The sequence below is a fragment of the Aptenodytes forsteri genome, unplaced genomic scaffold (assembly GCF_000699145.1).
Source record: "Aptenodytes forsteri isolate BGI_AS27 unplaced genomic scaffold, ASM69914v1 Scaffold296, whole genome shotgun sequence".
Lineage (NCBI taxonomy): Eukaryota > Metazoa > Chordata > Aves > Sphenisciformes > Spheniscidae > Aptenodytes > Aptenodytes forsteri.
The window spans coordinates 1,479,327-1,504,555 of record NW_008796181.1 but is presented as its reverse complement, the minus strand read 5'-3'; the positions used below and the strand labels follow the sequence as shown (position 1 = coordinate 1,504,555).

The 25,229-nt window shown below is 42.1% G+C and overlaps 1 protein-coding gene across 1 annotated transcript in view; it reads left to right on the top strand.

Moving 5' to 3' along the window:
- Positions 1-16,332, top strand: part of LOC109279717 (5'-AMP-activated protein kinase subunit gamma-2-like) — a 54,473-nt gene extending 38,141 nt beyond the window's left edge. Inside the window, exons 2-3 of the mRNA XM_019474251.1 lie at positions 4,530-4,601; positions 15,979-16,332. Coding sequence (XP_019329796.1) covers positions 4,548-4,601; positions 15,979-16,332 — 408 coding nt within the window. The 5' untranslated portion in view covers positions 4,530-4,547. The remainder of the gene's footprint in view (positions 1-4,529; positions 4,602-15,978) is intronic.
- The last annotated feature ends 8,897 nt before the right edge of the window (positions 16,333-25,229 follow it).

The window sequence follows — 25,229 nt, the reverse complement described above, 5'->3', positions numbered from 1 at the left end:
TGCAGCAGCATCCAGACCAGCGTGTCTGGGCAAGCCGTTTTGGCAGGAATCCTCCCCAGCAAGGAAAGGAACAGTGAAACTGGCTGGAAAAGGTGAAAAATGGCTTGGCTAACCAGATCTTGCTCCTGTTGCTATTTGGCTATGCTATGGCAGCCAATATATTTGCTTTCTGTATCCTACAATGTGGTTTTCCTTCCTATTCTCCAAAACAGTTCTGAGAAAAGGTTCTTTGTTTTCCCAGGATATCAAAGAACAAAATTTTGTTCTTCCTTCTTTTCACATAATCCCAACTATTCTGATATACGGGCTGCCAAAGGTAAAGAGCTGGAATTAGGAAGGATCACCCTGTAGATATAGGGGTAACCCAGGCAAGAATCACCTTAGAGTTAATTTCACCTTTGGAGGAGAAATTAGCGTGAAGAATCTGTAACCTTCCAGATATCTGTTTCCCCTCCAGAGGAAATAGGCGAAGAAGTGGTAGAGAAGGTAAGTGCACTTGCAGACAGAATTATCCTGACTTATACCCTGCAAAAACTAAAGCAATAAAGTCAATTTAGTTGCTTTTTTAGATCTGTTAACCTCCTGTGCTATCAATAAGAAAAGTCGCCTGTTGAGTAGGTGTTGTAGGAGATTGTCCTCCCCAAGAGGGAGCCTGGCTGGTAGCCAGAGCATCGAGCCGTGGCTCTGCTGTGTCACAGCTCTGCTGTCCTCTGGAAAAAGCTTTGTTATACCTGGGGCCGTATTCTTCAGCGAATATAACAGGAGCTGCCATGACAACCTCTTGTAAATAAAAGTGGATTGAAAACAAAATAAATCTGAGGCAGTTTTGTGGCTGTAAAGTAAATCTAAACTGCTCAAAAGGTCATTTTTTCTAATTGGGGATGGCAGGAGTGATGTCTGGCTGTCAGATGGCACTGAGCAATGTGAAGGACTGACTGAGGAACAGGAGCATGGCAGGAAAGCTAACAAAATTTTACAAAAGAGACTGCATACTCTTAATTCCAAGTTAGCAGCACTAGGAGCTGCAGTCTCTGGTGGCCTTTGTTCCTTACAGCGATGGTCATAGACTGTGGTCTCAACAGAAGTTGTCTTTCCAAGGATATAATGCAGGACTGATGGATACAGGGAGTAATGCCGTTCGTTCTTCAGCCAGGGCTCTGCAGTCTCAAATGAGAAGCACTCTTCCTTGTACCAACACGTCACTGTATGCCTTTGGCAGAAGGTTTTAAAATGTCTCTCCAGAACCATGTGAGTTTCCGGGGCACTTATCCCATGTGCAGTAAAGCAGAGCTGGAGAGCAAGAACGCTGTCTAAGAATGGTTTCAATCCCAGGTTAATGACAGAGCGAGCCTTCAATGTGTATCAGTTGGCATAAGATCAGAGCAGTCAGATATGTGATAAGGGCTAAGGCTGCACCATTGGCCTGTCAAGAGCACTGTGGTGTTCTGCAGCACTTTTGGAGCAGGTTGTTTTTTGTTTGTTTTTTTTAAAGAGTTACTGTATCATCAACTGCGTTGTCACGTGTTTCTGGATGAAGAGGAACACAAGAAAGAAATAGATACCTAATCTGTATTCTGCAGAGATACATGCAAAGAGAAAATAAGCATCTAATATTTCCTTGCTTAGCCAACAGGTTGGAATTGAGAGAGCAGTATTCGCAGCCTGGCATTTGATATATGTATTTTCTCCTTCTGTAAATGGATGCCTTCGCATATAGAATCCCATGAAGAAGTGAAAGGTGAAAAAGTTGTTAGGTAGCAGCTACAATTACAGACTTTATCACAGGACTAAAAGTACAATTATTATCCTGTTTGAAATGTTCTCCAGCACTGTATTAACAAAGAAAGGTCTCATGCTGTCCAGAGAGGTATAGCTCCAGTTATTTCTGCTTACAGGTAGAGATCTCCTGTTCTGCACGTAAAGACAGATGAAGTTAGCATACCTCCATGATATCTGAGAGTTACAAATCAGAATTGTCATCAGCTGTGTTTCATGATACTTTTAGACTTTAGAATTTAATAAATACATGTTTTTAAGCTTGGAATTGTAACTCGGAACTGAAATTTAGCTCCTAGAAAAATAGTTGAACCTACCTATCCCCTCCTGTTTTTGAAGGTTTCTGCTCAAAAAAAGAAGTTATGGTTTCATTTCTAGCTCTTCCAGATTTTCTGAACAGCTTTTCCAACCCTGATTACTAGATATGTGTCCTCTTAAACCCAGTTTCTTCCATCCAGTCTCCAGCCTTCCTAAACAGCAGGTTTTCTCCCTGTGGATTACAAGTAGTAATATAGGGACGCTAATATGTGGAGCTCAAAAGAGGTTATTTCCTTGATCTATTCCATGGAAAATTACTTAGCACACATCAGATTCCAGCTTCTTCACTACTGAAGATGGGTAGAGGAAAATGTTGGTAAATCTTTTGGCTAAATTAAAGTAAACACAAGGGGATATGTTTTTGTGTAACTTTCCATTAGGCTCTTAAACTTCTTCACAGAGATTAAGTCTTGCAGTAACATATGAAGTAGGATTGATAATAATAATCCATTTATTGACAATGTTTATATATGCCATTTATGGCTGAATAATTTTTATATGGAGTATGTAAGTTATTTTGGTCTTAACTAATGGTAAGAATAAGCAAATTCATACAGAAGCTTTTCTTTAAGGCCCTGCAGTGCCTGGTTCAGCCTCCATCAAATCTTGATAACAGTGAAAATCTAAACCAAACAAATTTGCCTCTTCTTTTGCTTTTGAGATGTTTCCTTATGTTTTTATTTGCAAACAAAGGTGATGTGAAACACAGACGTCAAAGCGTGGTGATGAGGGTGACATTATATAGTTGGGTTGGTGCTTTGTAGATAGTTCCCATTGAATTTGCATAGATGGAGCCGGGAGCATACTAATTTGTCATGAATACTTTAGTTTGTGGCCTAATGATTTGGGGCCAGCTTGGCCAAGCCTGGCTGCTGCTGCTTTTTTTTTTCTTTCCAACTTGGCATGAATTACTCCCATGTGCTTCAGTTCCAGTAATTCAATATTTTGTTCCTTATTTTTGTTGTTCGTTATGTAACCAGAATATTTTCAAACACTTGTAAGGATTATGCCTGAATTATACACATTTTTGAGCACATTTTGGATTTAGTATGATTACACAATGTGATGTGATTAGACCTGTGGCTGCTCTGAATTCTGAAGGCAAGCAAGCCTTGCAGACTTCCCGGCTGGTGCTAATTTTTAATTAAGCTCTGTTTAATCTCAAGTTAGGTTTATGTGAAACATTTATTTATGTTTTGAACTATTTTAAATGGGATGCAGATGTGGTGGTAGAGAAGTACTGAATCATTACATGGAAAGGATGATGCCTTACATCTGGGAGGTTCTGCGCTGGGGAGGTATTCCTGACATTTAGATCAAGATTTGGGATCCAAGACTCAGTTCTTCAGCACAAAGCATTAGGCAACCCCATGCTTTTGGTCACAGAATTATTCATTATCTACTTTTCTAATTAAACAGATGCTAAACTTGACACTAACATAATTTCGTTATGCACGTAGAAAGGAGCTCTAAAAACCCCGTGGCTGGAACACAAAGTAGCATAAACAGAACAGACGGCAGGAGGTAGAATATAATTGCAGTTTGTTTTTGTTAGTTAAAGATGAGCATGTGTGCTTTTCTTATGGCTTCATTGTCTTTAGTCATGCAGAATTGGGTGCTCCTCTCCAATCTGTGCAAGTGAATCGGTTATTTTGGTCACAGAATTATTCATTATCTACTTTTCTAATTAAACAGATGCTAAACTTGACACTAACATAATTTCGTTATGCACGTAGAAAGGAGCTCTAAAAACCCCGTGGCTGGAACACAAAGTAGCATAAACAGAACAGACGGCAGGAGGTAGAATATAATTGCTTTTGTTTTTTGTTAGTTAAAGATGAGCATGTGTGCTTTTCTTATGGGTCTTTAGTCATGCAGAATTGGGTGCTCCTCTCCAATCTGTGCAAGTGAATCGGTTATTTCTTCCCCAAGCTCCGTGTCACAGTTTTCTCCCTCTTTGTTGTATGTGTTACATATTTTTCAGAACATCGACATATTCTCATTCAGGTTTTGTTTATTGCCATAAATACTCTTTAAACTAAGATTATACACCCCACTGAAGGCAAGATAGGCCATTTGCTGATCAAGCGGCTGTATTCAAACTGTAATTTCCTACGAAATTTTCTGTGGGATTCGAGTACCTCCCCTTAAAAGTTTTAGCACAAGACTTCTGACTTTGGCTGTGCAGGTGCTTTTTCATGGTGATGTAGTGCAAGCGCTGCTAAGGGCTTCCTATTCATTTGTTACTTACATCTACCATTGAGTTCACAGCCAAGGAGAATGATCAGAGCCCGTGTTATTGCTTACCAGCAGTCACTATGGGTAAAGCAGTGGGCACTTCGGAAATAAAACCATGGGCTACAATCATGGGATGCTCTGATGGAAAGAAGAAGACATTAATATAGGACATCAATTTTTCTTCTCTGTCCTGGCAGGATCTCAGCTCATTTGCCATGCCATTTTTGGACGGTGATGTGGAGAGCACAGACAAAAATGCTTCTCGCAAGGTAGGATATTTCCAAAGCTTCACCTTCGCTGTAGTGGTTGAGTCCCTTGGTGGTAAACACAATTTATTAGGCTTAAAAAAACTTGGGTTTTTAATCTTTCCTGCCATACCATTAACCTGTTGAGAGTGATGCACTAAGGCAAATATAGTGACTTTTGCAGACCTTACCATAATGGTGCTTATGTGGTATAACCTGTAAACGATGCTAACCTCTGGTGGTATTGCTTTAAATACTGCAGATGTTGTGTGTAACACTGTTGTAATTCAATGAGGTGATATTGCATAACTATATTCTCAGGAATATAGTTAGCTAACAAAATTTGTGGTGTTGCTACAGACATGCAGCACCCAAATAGGTGTCTGTGGCTGTTGGTATGTTTTCCTGGAATTGCCTCCCGATAGTTGTTGTCTGGCTACAGAGGTTTCAACTGTTCAATGTCCTTGATCTATCTGTCCTTGGCACTGGCAAAATGAGCTGCCTTCATTTGCTGAAGCCGTAGTGGTAGAGCCTTCCCATAAACAAGGTGGAAATAGTCTTCCTCGATGTGGGATGAACTCAAGGTTATCCTTATGGAGGCATTGCTATGATTTGTTTTTCTGATGGCCTGCTATTAAATTAAACCAATACATTCACAGAGTTTGCTTGCTTTAAAATGATCAGGCAAGCATATTCAATGGATGACATTAGGGATGGTTATACAGCGCCTACACAATCTTCAAAGCAATAAAAATTGTGGGTGTGATCTGTCATCTTCAGGTCCTGGCCTCATCATTTTCACAAAGCGTTGAAGTACAAGCTGGTCTGCTAAATGTAAGCCTCCTACCAGCCATGTTAGGGGCTTGGTGAAAAGAGATAGATACTCCTCCGAACAGTAGATAACCCCAAAAGCTGATCTGTAGCTACACAGCAGACCAGTTTGACTTGTGACAATATTTACAAGGCTATGGACCCCTGTGAAGATTAAACCTGCTACAAGCCATTCATCAAAGAGTCTGCAGTTATAGTTCAAGGCAGGTGAAGCAATAAATATCTCCTTAGTGAAGCTAATCTGCATCTAGAACAATAATAACTTAGCTCTGTTGACAGCACAAGTTTCTAGTCCTTTGCACCTCGCAGGAAAGGACAGTTGTTTAAAAAAATTCTGCAATCCATCAGTGACTGAATATGTTTATAACATTGGCCTTGTTCTTTTCTGCATTGGACCTTTTAAGACTCACGTAGGAGTCACTTGATACAGAAAAACTCTTGTAGATGCCAGGGAAGCTAAAATATACAGTGTTACCAAAAGGTGCTTGTTTGGTAGTTTTGAATAAAGTGAACAATGTGATGTTTTTGGAAAGAGTTGTCATGCTGGAAGAAGGCAGAGGTTTCTAGCCAAAACTTGATTTTTCCATTTATCACCTCCTTTTCCCAAAGAAAGGTGAGAAAGCTGCATGAATCTCAGTCCTGAAGAAAAAAATATACCAAAGCTAGTCTCACTTATGTGTAGTATTACATCATATCATTTAATGAATTCCACTTTACCATTTATGAGGCCCTTGTTTTTCCTCTTACTGGTGTTGGGTCTCTCTTTTGGTGAGTGCTTGTCTTGGGGACAACTGGAAGAATATTTCAGTAGTTGCCCCTTTTTGCAGCTTCAGTAAATGCTTCAAGTTCTGCTTATGGACGTGCAATTAACTTTGGAGTAACCATGCAACTGGGGCTTAACATCTGAAATTGCTTTTTTAGCTGACCTTTTTGATGGAGTGTATAAGACCCAGAGTTTTTTCTAACATCATACTTGGAGTTCTGTTCAACACGTGCAGCAACACGTAAGAAACCACCGGCAGTGCCCAACTTCCAATAAGAAAGAGATCAACTAGCAAAATCCATTACCGCACATCTCATCCTAAATATCGTTTTCCTCAATGTAAAGGGTGGGATCTTTGCTGCTACTGAATGGTGGCTAGCATCAGACTGCAGTATTTTATTTAATTCTAACTAAACGTTTGCCAGTCCCTGCTGGTGCTACATAAAGAAGTTCCCAAGTTGCTGTTCACTTTCAAGTGAGATGGTTTTTCTTTGTTCAAGTTTGAAATCACAGTGCGGTGTGTAACTTTTGTATGTTAAAAGTCCGTATTTTGTCAGTAGCATGGCTTTTCAATTCACCAGTCATGTTGGAGACTGGCAATTCATCAGGGACGTCTCTCTTCCTGCACTTAACTCTTCTGTCACCTGGGCTATAGATCAAGGTAGAGATGGCTCACAACCTGTCTTTCCAATCTGCCATTAATTTAATTCTCTTGTTCTTTGTGAAAGGCTTTTAGAAACTGAATTAACATTTTTCACATAGATTCTCAGCACTTTACCATGTAAGTGTCTCTCAATCTCAACAATCCTCATTACACAGCGAGGAAATTCAAGTGCAGAATTATTTGTTCCGGTTCACATAGGAATTTTTTTGGCAGCCGTGGGAATGTGACACACATTTCCTGAAGTTTAGCCTTAATCACTTCTCATTAACATGGCTACTATTATAAATGATGTCTTCTTCTGTCCTTTATGACCAGTGGCAGGAAGGGGATAGGGTTGGTTTTCATCTTCCTCTGCGGAAGATGGAGAATATAATATTCTGAAGACTTGCGTAGAAGTTTTTAGTGTGATGTGATGGAGAAAGGTAGCTCTTGTGCCTGTGGCAGGTATTCTGGCCCTTCATATTGCCTGACAAAGTGCCTTAATGCTTGTGCTGGTAGCTTTGTCTAAAACAACTGGTATTGCTGATTGCCCCGTGCTCAAAGCTAGGACTCTCCAGAAATGGCTTGAATCCTTCTTGCAGAGAGACCTTAGAGGATCATTAAATACAGCAGTATAGACAAGGATAACCGGGAGCTGAGAAGCAGTTAGATTTACTGGATTTCCTAGATCTAGGAAAAGACAGTGGAAGAGGGGCAGTTTAGAGACCTGGAAAATCATGAATGATGTGGAGCATCATTTAGAAAATAATTCTGGTACGGCGTGTCAGGGCAGCAGTCAGGGATGAGTGCCCCTCTGCATCCAAATGGCTCTATCAATTTTAGAGATCTTAGCACCTTGAATGCTTATAGATCCTTCATCTAAAATGTAGGTTAAATGATAAGGTGTGGAAATTACAGGAAACCGATAGCCATTGCTTTCAGCTGAAAGCCCATGATCGTGAATGATTAGAGAGAAGAAAATGACTCAAGAAGAAAATTCTCCATGGGGAGGCAGCTAGCAAATTATAGATGGAGGAGGGAAGAGCAGGAAGAAGAGAAGTTTGAAGAATAATATTGATCCATTCCTTTATGGAAATAATAGAATTGTCATAAAAATATAGAAGAAAGCTTGGAAAAGAAGTGTGCATTAGAAGTTCTTTTCTCTAAATGGGGAAAAAACTGGTGGGATGTTTATCTTCAATGATAATGGTGACTGTCGTATTAATGACTGAAGTGTATTTAAAGCAGAAGATGCTAAAGCTAGACATTTTAAAATTAAATCCAAACAACTCTGATAAAACTCCCTTGAATGAATTGGCACGGCTTTCTCTGACTAGTGCTGATTTTGAATAAATCTTAGAGCAGAGATGAAGTTCCAAAAGACTGCAAAAAAGCAATTACTGTGTTAATATTTATGATGTTTGCAATTAGGATAATTTACAGGTTTGTCAGTCTGACATTAGTCTTGGGCAAAACAATGCAATATCTAATGTTGGATAGTTAACGATGCTATTATAATAGACATTTGGATTGGAAATAATGGTAAACAGTTCTTATTGAACTAATGTGGGGTTTGAAATGAATTATAAATTTGGTTGGAAAATGTTATAGTGTCGGTGTCATGTATATAAAAAAGTAGCACAAGACATTTTGATTTAAGAAACTGGAATGATACTGAATAAACATGGAGCCTATTAAATGAATAAAAACCTGGCCGATAAAATAAATTGAGACTTATCAGTGGAAAATTTTGTTTCTAGGTAGACAAAACATTCTGTTGCTATACTATATCATACTTTATCAGTGACTTGAAAGAAATACAGACTCATTACTGATACAATTTGTAATTCATACAAAAGTGGGGGAAGAGAGTAGTAAATTCTGAGCAGGAAACTCTCCAATGCAGAATGGCCTGAATCACCTAAAACACATTTTGCAAACAAACAGCCCATTTCAGTTTGACCAAATTGTGATCGGTTACACCTAGGAGCAAATAGTACAGACTTTATTTTTGGGAAGTCTTTCACAAAGCTTTGATTAGATTTTGAGAATAGCTGTAGGTAATCAGCTGTACATGGATTCTGGATGTGACACGGTGGTTAACGGAGGAGTTTGGTTTTTGGACATACGAACAAAGGAGAAGGGTGAAAAGTAGAGGTTTTGTTATGACTGCATTTAGCGCTGACTGGCAGTTCTGCTATCAGTAATGCAGGAAAGCATTGATGAACTAGGATCAGAAAACATCTGAGGAGGGTTTTGAATATTGAATTCCAATATTGAAGGACTTTGAGGATCACTTTGTCCTGCTTCTGGTCCCAGCATTGTTTTTGTTTTGCCCAGTGACTCATGGGAACTGCAGGAGCAACCCCTGGAACAGGGAGAAGCAAAAAATATGCCATTTTTAGCCCCCCCTTCACTGGATAATAAATCTCCTTTTGATTTATTTTTTCCCAGTCTTTTAATTATCCATTTTTTTATAAGCAGTAAACTGGCCTCAGCAAGGAGGATGGGGAGTGTGTCCTGGATGGTGCCGCAGCCTTGGCATGGGGCACCTGCAGTGGATGCAGTGAGCCTCAGGGCAAGGACACGTGTGCCAACCACTGCACTGCCGTGTGCGTGGCTCCTTCCCATCCGCTGCTTTAAAATAAATGCAGTTAAGGGTTAGGAAGTGGACTGGGAGCCAGCCCTGCTTTCACCTTTCCTCAAGCCTGCTTCTGCCTTTGAGCAGCCCTGCTCGCTGCTGGAAACCTAACCCCAACCGTCCGTACAGCAATGCAGGGCTCTCAGAGCCTGCCAGAGCAGCCGGCCGCATCCCATTGTATTTTAATTTGGGGAAGTGTCATTGCGCTTTAGTTTTGGGAAGTGACATCTCTGATCCCGTAAAATCTGTTGTCATCTCAATTGTTACTGCTCATGCAGAACCAAGGGAACTAATGGTGGTGAATGTGACCACGTGGTGCCTGGGAGAGTAAGTCCTTCATTACCTTTCAGTCTAATGAAGTCAGCTCTTGTGTTTCTATGAGCTCTTTTATTCCAGAAGAATGAGAGAATCATCCAATTAACTTTATCAAAGGGCTTTTTTATTGGGATTTAGTGGAAGGGCAGGAAACAAGCGCAGATGTCTATCTGGTGTATCGTCTCTAATTGTGTTTACTGTCCCTGTCAAGGATGGTGGGAGGCGATTCCTTTTCTGTTACTCACCTTTCAAAAATTTTTTTAAGCGAAGAGGCAAAATAAAGGTCAAATAGCTCACTGTTGTAAAAGCAAACAGAACACAAATGCTCCATAAATGTCCTAACTATTCGGAGTTGGAGAAAAAAGGAACGGAGCTCAGGAGCATTTAATAACTTTCACTTAAATTCAGAAGCATTTGAAAGGCTGTTTAGCTTGAGCCCATTCGTATTGCAGACAGATTATTTTTTCAGATTGTTCTGAAAAATGAATCTAAATTCATTAGAAACTGAACCAGAGTTAGAGATTTTTCAGGGAGGGCATCCTCTGGGGAAGGCTGTATGCCCAAGAAAGGACCTGTTGCTGGAGCACCCTGGCAGGGGAGCAGGGGAGATGGCTGCGAAGAGGTGCTGCGACAGGGACACGGGCAGTGCCTGAGTTTCCCCAGCTCCGACACAGCCTCTACCTATTCGTGGTCAGGGTCTTCTCAGTGCAGCTTGTTCATTTTTCTGGCCACATTGCTTTGGCAGGACGCTTCTCTTCCCTGCAGTTAAATGGTCCCTAAATTCTAGGTTGGGAGCAGAAATGCCTTCTTAGAGAGGACTTTATTTGGTAAAATGGAGGGATCAGATTTTCAATACAAAGCATGGGAAAGAAAATGACAACGCTGGGAAAATTTCTGCCTGTGAGTGAGAAGAGGCAGGACTGAGATGGATGGTGTGTGGACGACAATAGACTAGTTTATGGTGAAGTATGAATAGTTTGGTCTCAACGCATTGCATTGGGGATTATCATATAGTACTGATTAAATGTAGTGCACTTTAATCTTTCTTGTAAAATAAGATCAAGAATTGCGAGTCAGGTGAGAAAACAGTTGAAGGGAAAGATGGCAGGGTGGTATTGAAAGGACGACTGTTGGGTAGAGGGACAGAACTAGAGTTTCCCCAAGCTCATTACTTGGACTGATCTTTGCTAGTAAGGCTGAGATGAAAAATAGAAGCATACTAACGAAATTTGTTGATGATGAAAGAGAGGGGTTTTTTGTCACAGGAAAGGACCTTATACAAGAAAACCTGGATGACCTTCAGGATGGATAATTCTTAACAGCACAAGATACAGGGTTGTTCACTTGGGATATGTCAACAATATCAGTAAATAAAAGAGGTCAGGGACCGTTCTCTCGGCATGGAGATGAAGGGCTTGGCACAGTCCTGTTGCAGAGCCAAACTCTTTCACCTACTAGAGCAGGGTGACCATGTGCAACCTGGGACTGTCCCTGGCTTGTGTTCTTACTGAGCCCAGGCAGCACCTGGGGAGTGCTTATGGCACAGACTAAACCCCAGTCAGATGGTGAGCGAGCAGGGAAGCCGTAAGGACAACTGCTCGATGGTTTTAGCCTGTGTCCAGCTGTTTCATTCACTGGTATGGGGTAGTCTGGGACTGGTAGCGGTTTATGTTGGGAATTTGTCATGCAGGAGTTAGTCTGTTGCAAATGAAGATGTGGGTCTGCTGGTCCATCACATGATGGCTCTGAGCCATTAATGTAGCTAGGAGAAAGGAGGAAGAGATTAGGAAGAGAGGAAGATTCCCACATCCAGGTGAAATGACAGGGGCAGCTTTCAGGATGCTATTTCTTGTGTTGAAATCCTCCAGAGCTGCCCAGCTCAGGGCAAGCGCCAAGCTATCACTTTACGTTTCATTCAAAAAATTGAAAGTAAGTCTGCTTGATGCCAAGCACTGTTAGGACGTCTCGTTTTGTTGCTTTATTTTCAACAGCGGCCGGTTCTGGATGTATTTTAGGAGCCTGCCTAAGATCATTTGGTGTATACAACAGAGCAAAGTCTCTCCCTGGTCCCCAGCTGAGGATCCTTTTGTGCTCTGAAGCATGAAAACTGATAGTGTCTTACAGCATGTTAGGATATATTTACTCACTGCTATGCAAGATAACCAGTTTAGCCTTGACCAAGCGGAGTCAAGTCGCTAGAAACAACACATCTGATGCAGCACAAGGCTCTGCTTGGTTGGTTAACCTCACCAGGGAGCCCATTGCTGTAGACTGAGGGTAGGGTTGCACTGGCAGTATTACCGAGCTGCTAATTTAGCCCTATTCCCGCTGCACTGTTCTCTGCAGACCCATGGTCAGGAGCTGACATTTCTCTCCAACATAACCAGTTTTAAGGTTTAAGGAGTCCAAGGTTAGGCACAGAGCTCAAAGATCCTGTACATGCTCTGCACAAAGACAACACAAGGAATGTTTTGTTGTTGGTTGGTTGTTTTGATTGTTTTGGTTTTTTTTAATTAGGTGAACAGTCTTCATACTTAGAGGAAATTTTCAATTTGTTTGATTAGACCTTATTTGTGCATTGATTTGTATTGTACTTGCATTGTGTTTTTGGATTGCTTATCTCCAAAAGGCCCATTATCTGGTCAGGGTCAAATAAGCCATATCACCATGTGCATTTATTAGGTGTGTTTCATATTTCTGCCCATTCTCACTTTACTGCTTTTCCTGGACTAACACAAACTGATGTACAAGGGTTATTAATGTGAGAAACCAGGATGCAATACTTTTTTTTGCTGCTACAGCTCAACTGGGGGAATAGTTATCTTTCCAAAGCACATGTGGGAGTTTTGTGCCCACCTGCCTGTCATAGCTTCAGGAAATGAGTCCAAAAAGCATGAAGAACAGGCTGATGATCCATCTAGCTGTGTAACCTGCCTCCAGTACCACTGCTGGAGTCGTCACACTGAGTCTGCATAGGTTGGTGGGGTTTATTCCACAGCAGAGATTCTTCTGCATTCCCAGCTGAAGAGTGAAAATTAACATTGCCTTGTGACTTTTATATACGCTGTGATAACCGTTGTTGCTGCTGATTTTACTCATAGAAGCACCTAATTATCTTTTAAAACTTGCAATCCATTAGCCTCAAATAATATTACAAGAAAGCAATCCTGTTGTAATTCCCAAAGCAAAATCACAGGTATTTATCTGCTTTGATGGTGGGCGTAACCTGTGTATAATTAACATGTGGAGCGGCTGGGGAAGAATTCGATATAGTAATTTCCTTTAATCTAGTAGCATGCACATGTGTATTTAGCAGCATGGCCCTGGTGCTCTGACAATTAACTAATTCATCTGCCTGGTGCGATGGAGAGAAAGCAACTGGTTGTGATTGCAATAAATAAAAATATCCCACTGCTTCTTCTCGGAATTTGAGAACCATTTGCTTTCATGTCTGACTAGTGCATACAAAGGAATACTGATGTTATGTGACAAATTGTTGCTTGACATTTTACGTTTCTAGAATTGCTTTAGCACCTGAGGATACCATAGTCTTTTAAAAGTGTCTCCTATCAGTGTGCCATTATAACCAAAAAACCATGCAAAAAAGATAACATGAAATATTAATGGTGGGACCAGAATGACTTCCTTCTCTTAGCTTTACAAATGTCATGGCTTGTCACTTTAGGAAAAAATATAATGAAATTACCATCCTGGAAACAGTCCTAAATTACAGTAGTAGTGGCAGATTTGTATTATGATTAAAATGAACTTGAAAATATTCTTACTCCCCACCTGCAGGCAGTAGATTTGGCAACAGACCTCTTTAAATCGCGATGCAAAAGGAGGTGCCATTGCGCTACTTGGTTGTTTCCTGGACTATGTAGTTGTGAAGAGAACAACGTATAAATAGTCTCAGATGATTTACAGATGATATTTTAGTAAAGTTAATGAGCTTTTATGAAAAAGCTACCACTTTGGGACTATTTACCCATGACAAAAGTGCTATTTGTTTATTAATTTACTTATAGCGTGGTTATTATTCCAGGTCTCAGTCGAGGGATTGTGCCCTATTATTCTTGATAAATACTCACCGGGAGACTGTCTGTGTGCCAGAGGACTTAGAGGGGGAATAAAGGAGATATAGTCCTCATGGCAGAACAGATGTGTAACACGAAATGAGTTTTCAAGATTGCAAGAATCTGTGACAGAGCTGGGAGGCAAACCTGAGGCTCAGGCCACTGCATTAAGCTTGAAATACAGGTTTTTTCTTCTCTGATGGATACTGTCAGTGTTTGGTACCTGGTGTTTCAGTTAGAATTGATTTATCCTTTCAAAAAATTTCCCCTTCAGGGCAACTGCTCCTCTAATTCTTCTGCAAAAGGACAAGTATATTTTTGGGATATTTTTGTCCATGCTGTCAAAAATAAGTGTGCAGGTACAAAAAGTGGTTGTGCGTCCTGCCAGGCATCTCTGTGCTGTGCAGAGGAGCACAGTGCAGAATTCATTGGCTGTCCGGGGCTGTGCCGTGCTGGCATGTCTCCGTGCCCCTCCTAGTGACCCATGCTATTTGTGCCCATCTCCCAGGCCAAGTGCCACTTGCCTTTTAGGTTAGAAACCTTCCCAAATGGGAGACCACGCTCCCTGCAGACCCTTCTGCAATTCCCACAGGACCTATTCCAGCTCTGTCCCATCCAAGTGGAAAGAGCAGGTGGTCCAAACTGCATACGCAGGAGACAGAAAGGAATATGAGGAGTGAGATCCTGTATTACAGAGGGGGCAGCTATTTGGCCATTGTGCTGCTCGTACATATTTCTGCAAGTGTTTTGGAGCTGTGGCAAAACGTTATTTTGAAAAGGGAGTTAACTGCATATGTGTTTTAAACTCAGCTGACCATTTTTAGCTGGATTCATATACACAAGGCTTTCACTGACCCAAAGGAGGGCATACGTACCTATGAAGCTTTCATTCATCTCTTTTATCATCTAAGTCATCCTAATAAAAGATGCTATTTTTCCCTACAATGACTCCCATGGCAACAGCGCCCATACCTAACTAGACTGACACACATCGGGCGGTATCTTTGCAGGTAGAAGTTGCTGTCTGCTCCATATCTCCTGGTTTGTGTTGTGTAATTGGGAAGAGAGGAGCAGGCGTGTAAAGGGCTTGAAACTCAGCGGCACACCGTGCCCGCGGGCACATACGCCGTGGCCTTTGCTTACACATTCCCTGGAGACCTGAAACCCACTGCTGCCTTTTGCCAGGAACAGGGCCCTTCGTTCATGAGAAATGCCCCCAGCTAAAAAAGGAGCCTCATAGCCACAGAAGTACTTTGTGCATCCAGAAGGAAATAAACTCTACATATAGCTCAGGCACAGGCAAATCCCACAGAGGTTTTGGGTCAGCTTCTGTTAATTGTATGTGGGGAGAATTTAATCTTTGCTCCTTTTTTTTGTTTGTTTTTCTGGATTTTCATCCCCCCTCGCTGAGCAAGTCTGCACAGTGCAGTGCTGTGTTGTGCACAGATATTCACGCTAGCTGGAAAGCCAGCACAGGTCCCGAAAGAGATACAGCTGTTAGAAAGGTTGTACCCAAGCTCAGGGATGGGGTAATTAGCAGGAACATAATCACTCTAAAATGGTTCCTCTATTTTTGGGACTGGACTTGCAATCCCACAGTTGTCGCTGTGGCCGGCATCGTAGAGACGTGTCAGGCGCTTGGGAACCTGTGCACTGTACTGTGTTGCATCGTGCGATGGAGATTTAAGTACTGTAGATGGGTGCTTAAATTCGGGAGGAAGACTTTGGGGCACTGTGTTTCCTTAATGGCGACCATTCATTGCCTTAAATAAATTCATTGCCAGTTGTCTTTCAGTTGTCTGGGGTAGGAAGAAGGATGTGTGGCAAAAAAAAGCAGTAAAGAAAATCCTGTGTTATATGTGTGATAATAAAATGTATGCACACATGTTGAAATTTTTTGTGAAATTCAGGGCATCTTTAAGAGCAAGGGGCAGCACGGAGCCCAGAGAGGTGGCACACACGCATCTGCGTGTCAGTGCAGGCAGGCGCTGGGGAAGGTGAGGTCTGGCTAATCCACCACCCAAATAAACAGGAGTTGACTGTGTTGAAACAAGTTCAGAGATCCTGATGGCCGAAGCTGAACTGAATTAATGGTGGTTTTTCTTTTTTCTTCCTTTTTCTCTCCTCCTTAGGTGGAAGAAAGCTACTCTGCCGGCAGTCCTTCAAAAGGCCTTTTCTCAAAAGGGCTCCAGAACCGACCTTCCAGCCCCGTTTCTGCCCCTGTGAGATCCAAACATAGCCCCAGCTCACCCAAAACAGTGTTCCCCTTCCCCTACCAGGAGTCTCCCCCACGCTCCCCACGCCGAATGAGCTTCAGTGGGATCTTCAGGTCCTCCTCCAAAGAGTCCTCCCCCAATTCTAACCCGTCTACCTCTCCTGGGGGCATCAAGTTTTTCTCCAGATCAAGAAAAAGTAAGAAATTGCTCATGTTATTTCAGGAAGATACACGGTACCTCTGGGCTTGGCCCATTCTTTACCTGCGGTAGTGAAGTAAGTGCAGATGAGGCATGTGCTAATTGTTCGTTATCGCTTTCACTGACCATGTGTTTTGGGTTTCTGACATGCTGGCCATTAGGGTATGACCTCTGCAGGGCCACGGACACCTACGCAGGGCTGTGGAGGGAAATCACGCTTCAAAGCTTTGCTTAGAAATCCTGCGTCCGCATTAGTGGGAGTTTTCAGGGTGGTTTCACTGAGGCTGGTTGGACGTCGGCGCCGGGGCTCGAGAACAGCTGGAGATGTTAGTGGGGTTTGTGGTGGAGGTGGGCACAGAAAGGACGTCATCTCGGGAGCTAAGGGCGGCTCGCTTCTGTAGACTCCATAGAGAATTTCAGCTGTTTTTTTAACTGATATTTCTTTGCCCTGTTGTAGGGGGGGAAGAGACCTTCACTGGATAGTCATAAATGATATGTGTTTCCAATCAAAAGACCATTAAGGGAGTGTTTGAGCTCCTCTGCCAGAATATGAAAGGCATCGTAGACCTCCATGGTTCAGAGCACTTGCCTGCTTTATATCAGGCACAAATTTTACCTCTTCAGCACCCCGTGGGCTAACACACCATTAGGACTCAGAAATGAGCAGGATTGAGAAAAGGCTTCGATTTTAAATCATTCTTGCTGAATAAAGGCTCCCAGTGCTGGTCTACAAACCAAACCTGGTCTACCCAAGGGGTTAGTCGCTGTAGGAAGGGGACAGAGTTACAGGGAAAGAGAGGAATAATATCTTGCCACTGGCGATGCTGGATTGTCAGACCACAGCAAGTTTTCCTTCTGTGAACAGAAGAAGTAACTCAATGATAAATTGTTGTTAAATCTGTGACAACGTAGGTACAGAATTAGTGATGCGTATACCTATGTTTGGCTGTATGTTTCCTGCAATGTATTGATAGCTTTCAGTGACTTTTAAATAGTATAGAGGGACCTTCTTGTTTTTCTTCATCAGAATTTCCCTTAAAAACGTTGGTTTTAATCAGAACAAGTAATTTCGTAGTGACTTTTGTGCACAGGAATGCAGCTATACAAACCCATATAGGATTTTTCTTTATGATTATCAGAAGTTCTGCTGCAGCTTAATTGAAATGGCATCTTTTCCAGTCCTTGCCTCGCTCTAAAACACCTTCAGGAGATTGAAAGTAGGAGAGTCAGTGTTTCTGAAGGACTCCAGGTAGACTCCAAGCATCATTTCTATTCAAGGACTTTTGTTCTTCTCTGCTTAAAGTTCAAGTATGCTTTTTATGCTCCTCTCTTTTTCAAGCCTCACAATAATTAAAGTCCATTTAAGCTCTTTTTGCTAGTCCACATAAGTTTAAATATTGCATAGGCAATATGCCGCTGATTGAGCACACAGAGAAGGGCTTGCTGCTGCATGAATAACAGCAATATACATTGCATAGCAAAGCCATCTTGTGACTTTTTAATCAAGTTATCCAAGCAAACAGCACTGTTTCAGTCCTAGCTAGGTACAACAGAATGTTAAATAAAGGAATCTTCCAGTAGTCAGCAAAATCCTTTTGATAAGGTCACATCACTGTCGCAGGAACAGGCTTGGAATGGGGCCATGCTATTTTTAAGCTAACAGAAGATACCCATGACCCTGCTGCTCCAGAGAGGGTTGCAGGAATTGCACTGGGCTTGGGTGTTCGTGGTCTTTTGTTCTTAAGGCAGGAGGGACAGCCTCTTGCAAAGGGCGTGATGATTAAAATTGCTGTTTAAATTGATAACTCTTCCCATTCTGCAGCTTTTTGCAAAACAGAACATTTCTTACCACGTGCTTTCACATCGTTTATCTCTCTTACAGAGAGACTAATGCAGATACATACCCTTCACTACCATGTTAAAGTAGATTTTATTCAGAAAGTGCTAAACAGGGGTCAGTAATGAATTATGTTCTCTAGGGCTTACTATATTTAATTAAATTTTATTGAATTTTATTTAACAAACCCTTTTCAGGACATCAGGAAATGTATGGGTTAGCATTTCTGTTGTATTATGTAGTTTTTCACAAGCAAAACTCTTGCATTCTGCTACTGTGCAAATAAAGAATAGCCCTATGTATTATGAAACACTAAGTTAGTTGGTTACGTTCCACTCAAAACAAAGTCTCTGTGGCTTGAGCAGCATTTCCTGAGTGACAAGACTTCTCAGAGACTCCTCAGACCAGATATCTCAGACCTTTGCACAGATGCTGCGCTGAAGAGCTCTGAGAAGATCTAAACCAGCGCATGGCTCCATGTTTCTGAAGGTGCATAAATGCTTCACTGCTCGAAATTGTCACAGCCTACGTGACTAAAATCCCATTTTCTCAAGCAGCTTAGAATACCTGTTAAAAGTGAATGGGACTTAGGTTGCTTTATCAGTTCTGAAACTGTGAGTGCATTGAAATCAGATGGACTTGCCATGCTTGCCTGCCTTTACAGCCCTGCTGGTGCTGGGTTAATAGTATTAAAATGAAAATTAACTGTGTGCTGGGCTGCACTAGGAGGAGCATCGCCAGCATGTCGAGGGAGATGGTCTTCTCCCTCTGTTCAGCACTTGTGAGACACATCTGCAGTGCTGGGTCCAGTTCTGGGCTCCCCAGTACAAGAGAGACAGGGACGTACTGGTCCAGCAAAGGGCCACTACATTGGTCAGGGTCTGGGCAATGTGATGTAGGGGGAAGAAGAAGGAGGAGAAGACCTTTTTGCTGTCTTCAGTTACCAAACGGGGTTATGGAGAAGGCAGTGCCGGGTATCTCAGGGATGCCCAGCGAAAGGGCCGGAGGCAGCGAAGGAAACTCCAGGCAGGTGTTAGAAAAATGTTCTTGATGGGTGTGACATGGCATCGGAGTGGGGGCCCAGAGGGACTGTGAAATTGCTGCCCTTGCAGATTTTAATAAGTTGACTGGACAAAGCTCTGAGCACCCCAATTTAAAGTTGAAGCCCTGCTTTGAGCAGGGGTTGGACCAGAGACTTCCAGAGGTCCCTCCCAGCCTCAGCTGTTCTGGGAAACTCTGCACTGGAGCCTTCCCTTCAGATTTATAGCAAATCTGTATTTTATCCAGGCAATCTACAATTAAAAAAAAAAGCACTAGGTAAGAGTTCACAGGGGTTTGGGGTTTTTTTTGTCCCCCGCTTTATCTGAAATGAGTCCGTGCTGTACTCCTTTCTCTATCATCATGGAGCAATATGTGGGGGAAGTATATGCTGTCTTTGTTTTAAATAACATACCCCGTCTTCCCTCCAGTTCCTCCTCCCACACATTGTTCAAAACACAGACTAACCTGTTACTCCGCATAGTCCTTATTTTTCTTGGAAGCAACTTCTTCCTAGCTTGTTTTCATTTTAAAGGCTATGTGTGGTATTCACAGCACTTTCTTTCCCATGTAGTTGCTCTTTTCCCAGCTAAGTTATTTTGCCTTTTGAATATAAGCAGTTTAGGAAGGGTATTAGTGGTTAGGGTAGGATGATATTAAAACAGAAAGTGATTTGCAGACATGAGGCTTAAAACATTTTCCACTTAAGGCAGGGAGTTTAAAGCTTTTGCTCATCTTTAATACTGTATCACTTGTTTTGGCAATAGCCAAAAGCTCGTCTTTGCGTCTTTTCCCTTTGGTTACTCCAGTTCAGCATCTGGTCATAACCCCATGGCTCTGATCTGACAAAAGATTTGCCTTGAAAGGAAAAATACCTTCCCACAAGGTATACTTGGCTGCCAGCCACTTCAGGTATTTTGTAAGTACAGCTTCGAAACAGTAGGCTGCTGGTTGGGGCTTCACGTCCAGCATCCCACCTTTGAAAAGGCAACAAATCCACCTCGGCCCCTCCTGGCAGAAGCTCTACGGGGAGGTTTTTTGGGTAAGGTGTGTACTTGGCCACCAGTGCAGCCCCTTCGGTTTGGGAAGTTCACTGCAGGAAAGTCCAAGACAGCTCTTTGCATGTTGGGTTTCTGTACAAGTGCTTTCAAATTTAATTCTTGGCTTTTTAATTTCTCTTTTGTCTGAGAATTTCTTTACAACAGCCATGTTAGACCGATAATTGAAAACTGAATATGGATTTAGGATGAAGTAAGCTTGGCTTTGAGGTGGTGCAGATGACTTGCTAATGCTGCTCCCCCACAGTATGCAGCTTGGTAGATGCGGTCCCACCCAGCGCTGCCCACCTTACACCTTCCAAAGCCAGGCGCCTTCTGCAAGCGGAGACTTGGCTCTATGAGATGTATAGCTCTGTATCTGGGTTTTACCCATCAGCGTGGGCATGTGAGCAGCTGTGGAATATTGAGCAATTACATTTTAATTATTTGTAGACAATTGGATATGGAAAAGTGAGTAAATTGGAGTGACTTGTAGCTAGCAGGAGGTTTCTACAGAGCTGACACTGATTTCCTAGATGTTTTTCAGGAACAACAGGAACAAAGGATGAGTGAAGAAGTGCAAGTTGAAGTTTGAGGTGCTGTGAAAAGTGACTTCAAAATTGGTGTTGTGGACCTGCTTCCCAGTTTGTCTTAGGTTTGCTCAAAACTGCATGAACTGCTCTCATGAGGAACAACTTGGGACCTGGTGCTCTAAGTCTTACTGAGTCTTGGCTGCGATGGGAGTGCATTTCTCTTGTGTACAAGTTTATATGAGCAGGTATAATGCTAAGAGAAAGAAGAAGTGGCATAAATTTACTCTAAGTAAAGCAAACTGAGGCAACCCAAAGTAAACGCAGGAGGACAACCTGCACTGGGGGAAAACACAATTCAGATTACACTTTTCCATGGTCTTGCATGAGCTCTCCCTTCAGAGACAATACATACACAAATAAATGAGGAGAGCATTATTTTACTGAGTGGAAATTAGGGATCTACCCCTGCAAACAGGCTAAAATCAAGTACACTGAATATTTTATTAAAAGTACATGGTTGTATGAAATTTAAGTCGTTAAAATGTAGCTTTTTCCATGGGGCCGAATGCCCTGTTTGAAGGACAGCAGGGCATTTTCCAGTCCTGCTTCCCATTCCAAAAACATCAGTTCAAGTAACAGCAATACTCATGACACGTTGATGATGCTGCCAGATTTAACAGCAAAGGAAATCAATTAAAAGGTTTCCATTGACCTAAAGCTTTGGGTTGCGGTGAATGGGATCAAAAGATAAATTTAGCTCAGAATTAAAGGTTGTTTACAGAACTTTGAATCGAAAATTAGGCATCTTTCAAACGCCTTGAAGCTGGTGGTCAGATCTGAATCACAGTGAATTTGCACTGTATTTGAGGAAAGAAGTGTTTTTCAATGTGAAGTTTTAATTTTCTGCCTTCTCTTAGTAATTTTTCTCCTTCTGGAATTCAATACTATTAACTGTGGTGCCTAAAATAATCCATAAGGAGGGCTCCTGGTGCTCCAATAATAAAGGACCAGATAGTATTTTTTTTCAGAAGACTGCAAGATGCAATACAGAAAGGTTGTCATATATTTTATTCATTCTAATAATTTATTTTCTTGGAGAACATCTTGTGGTTAGACTATGTCCTCTATAAGAAAAGCTTATGACTGTACTAGTTTTTACCCATAGATGGAGCAAGTAGCTCTCATTTCCAATACCTCGGGGAAGAAATGGGGAAAATCCTGCAGGGTTTCATGTTGCCACATTCAGCTCTGCTCCCTTGAAGGCCTCCTGACTGTAGCTGATCTGTACTAAAGGTTTTCTTCAAGCTTTAAACTGAAATTCATTTCTCCCCAAGATTTTCCTCCATATTCATGACATTTCAGCTTGAGCTTGCAGTGAAGTGGGGTTTAGTCCGAGACAGGCTGTTGTGGAGGGTTGGCAGCCAGGCACAGGCATTTCATGTACCGTTGGCTCAAGCTCTTTCCCACCGTTACTCTTTAGGAATACCTTCCCACGACACTCGGCGCTGTGTGATGGGATGTCCTCCCTCATGCCAGCTGCTGGAGTCGATATTTGGATTGCTAAACTGATAAATTCGTCCCATAGTCTTCGATCCTCCCAGCCTTTGGACCACAACTGTAGAGAACCATCAGTTATAACCTGCATCGGGATGCTGGATAGCTGAGGCCACTTTCCTCTTCAGTTTTTCATCTGTGTTCACTGTTCCCCTGCCTTCTGAATGGGCAGGAGGGTGGGATGCTGGAGGGAAAGGCTGTGGGGCAGCTTTGATTTCTGGCTGTGACTACCCTCACCATGCAGGACAAGGGGAGCAGGTCATGGAAGGACGGGGCTGCTCGGTCCAGGTTAACCTTGGGAGGGTGGCGTAGGCTTTTCCACCGTCATCCCATAAAACCTAGGAAAGGAGCAGAGCCATTTGTCTTGCTTTATTTTCCAGTACTGCTGTGCAGAAACATCTAATCATAATTTTTCAAGCTTGCTTTGCTCGCAGAGGCAGACAGGGGGACCGACACTGTTCATTTCGGTCTCGTCTACACTAGAAAAATGACTTTTTGCAGACAACGTGTCAGCATGGCTGAGCCGAGCTGGTGCCACACACAGCTTTGCATGGCCAAAGACCGGCTGCATTCAGCACCGTTTCTCCTGCCACTTACTGACATCTGCTGTCAGCAGCAGATGATTTTTCTGGTTAAAATGTGCCCATGGTGATTGGTCTTAGTTTATTTGGAGATACCTTTCAGCGTGCTTCCCATTTTACCTTAGTTTCCCATGGCCAGTGTTATCTGCATAAGTAGAGTACATCCAGTACGCTTTTATATTCTTTACCACTCTTTCTAGGCAAGAAGGATTTTCAGACTATCTTCAAATTGCTAATGATTTAGATGCAATGATGCAAAAAAAGAGGGAAGTTTTTCAGTCTCTAACTTTTATCTATGAGGTATGGGACAGACCTGTGCCCAGATTGACTCCCATCTTCTATCTCTTTCCTGGGATTTAGACTATGGAATGTGCTATAAATGATCAGCCTTTTAAATAATAACCAAGTTATTATTTCTTGTGATGTATAGGCAAGACCTTAGTGCATGCAGGGGAAATAGAAACTACAGTTTGAACATCTCCAAAGGTTGATGAACCTTGGTGGCCTTTCACTGCTGGTCCCCTTCGTGTCCTTTGATACTTTGGTATTTATTTTGGTATTTATTTTGGTATTTATTATTATTTCTTGTGATGTATAGGCAAGACCTTAGTGCATGCAGGGGAAATAGAAACTACAGTTTGAACAACGTGTAGGTGACTTTGTTCCTCCACAGGTAGTAATGTAAGCAACAGTAAAGCTAAAGAGAGTTTTGAAGTCTCAAGCTGTATAATCACAGGAAACCATTTGGAAATAAGTTGTGGGGGATTTTTTTGTGGTTGTGGATTGTTTTTTTTTAAACTATCTGTAGTTTAAAAATCCAGGAATACGTGTAGGAGCAGACTTTCAAACATATTTAGGTGTCTATTTTCCATTTAGATCAATCATTTCAGAATTTGGTTCCAAAGCACGTATTTGGTTGTAAGTGCTGGAGAAATCCTGTTTATTTTAGTAAGTTTATTTATTTTAGTAGGTTTGTTCACACATTTAATGTTAAGTACTTTGCTTTATCTGAATCTTAGGGAATGCTTGTCATGATCCCATTGAAAATGCATTCTGCATCCGAACTCTTTTGATATGTGGTTGGAGTCTGAAGTATTATTAATCACTTAAGGTATCAGGTCCAAGCTTTACAGATATCATGGGTTCTCAGCTCCTTAGATAAAGTCCATGGAAAATGCCTCAAAAATGGGCTGAATAAATGTGATAAATGTTGAATCAATCAGATTTCTGATCTGGAAGAATATGGAATGAAAGAACCTGATCACAAGACAGAAAAATGCATGGTTTGGGGAATATAGTATGTGTAGCAGAGTAAGTAAAGTACAGTTAAATCCCAGGCTCAGTCCAGCAGCCTGTAGCTCTTATGTAGCCCTCGTTGGGTCAGTATGAGTTTTGACTGAGCTTGGACTGAATGAAAACACTGATTTTAAAAAGAAAATAAAACCATAATAATGATGGTAAATCGCTATGCATTGTGAGAGTCAATAGGGTGAGGTGTTGATCACTCTCATGTCTCAATTTATGGGCCTTGTGGAAATGAGCCTTTGCTTTATGCAACCTTTGGGGCTGTAAAAGCATCTTGAAGGAGAGCCCCGGTGATAACCGGTGATTAGACTGTGAGAGTTTTAAAGACTTCACACGGACTCTGCTACTTGCCTGCGTGGATGACTAGATTTGTTCCCTGGTTTCATTTGTGTATTTTGTTTTCCCATTGACCATAAAGCCCACTGAAGATAACTGAGACCTCTTTTGGGCTGCAAGGCTGTGAACTGTGGGTGGATGGGGAGGGACTCAGGAGCCAGCAAGGCTCCTTGGTGGGTTGAGCAGAACACTGGGCACCTCCAAGCAAGGCAGGAGGGCTCTGCAGCCGCTTCTGCTGGGAGACCTCCTGTGCACCTAATTATCACCACATCTGGTAGTGACTGAATAATGTGGGGAGACAAGTTAGGACTTTTCTTTGTGTAATGCCTTCAGAGGCCCTCCTAGCCTCCTGTACTAGCCCAGTAGCATGAGAAGGACCTTTCACATTTGAAAGGTGAATCGGGCAGGGAGAGCCTGCAGCATCCACTTTGATTTGGTCAGGGGTTGGAGCACCTTACAGCAACTTGCGTAGTGATCATCCAACTGTGGAGTTGTCGTTGGCCCATTTGGTGTGTACAGCAAATTTACATGCAGGTCGGTTGTTACTGAGACAAGGGGATGTGGAAAAGCACGTAAGATCTCTCCTAGTGTGAAGCTCCACTTTATACCAGAAGCTCATGTTTCTTTGGCCAAAGCAAAGGGGAACGAAGATGCCACTTTTTAAAATTCATTGGTTTAGGATTTTCTAGCCTAGTGAGTTAATTGACTTGAATTTTATTGTGCTTAAAATAATCAACACGTCAGCTGG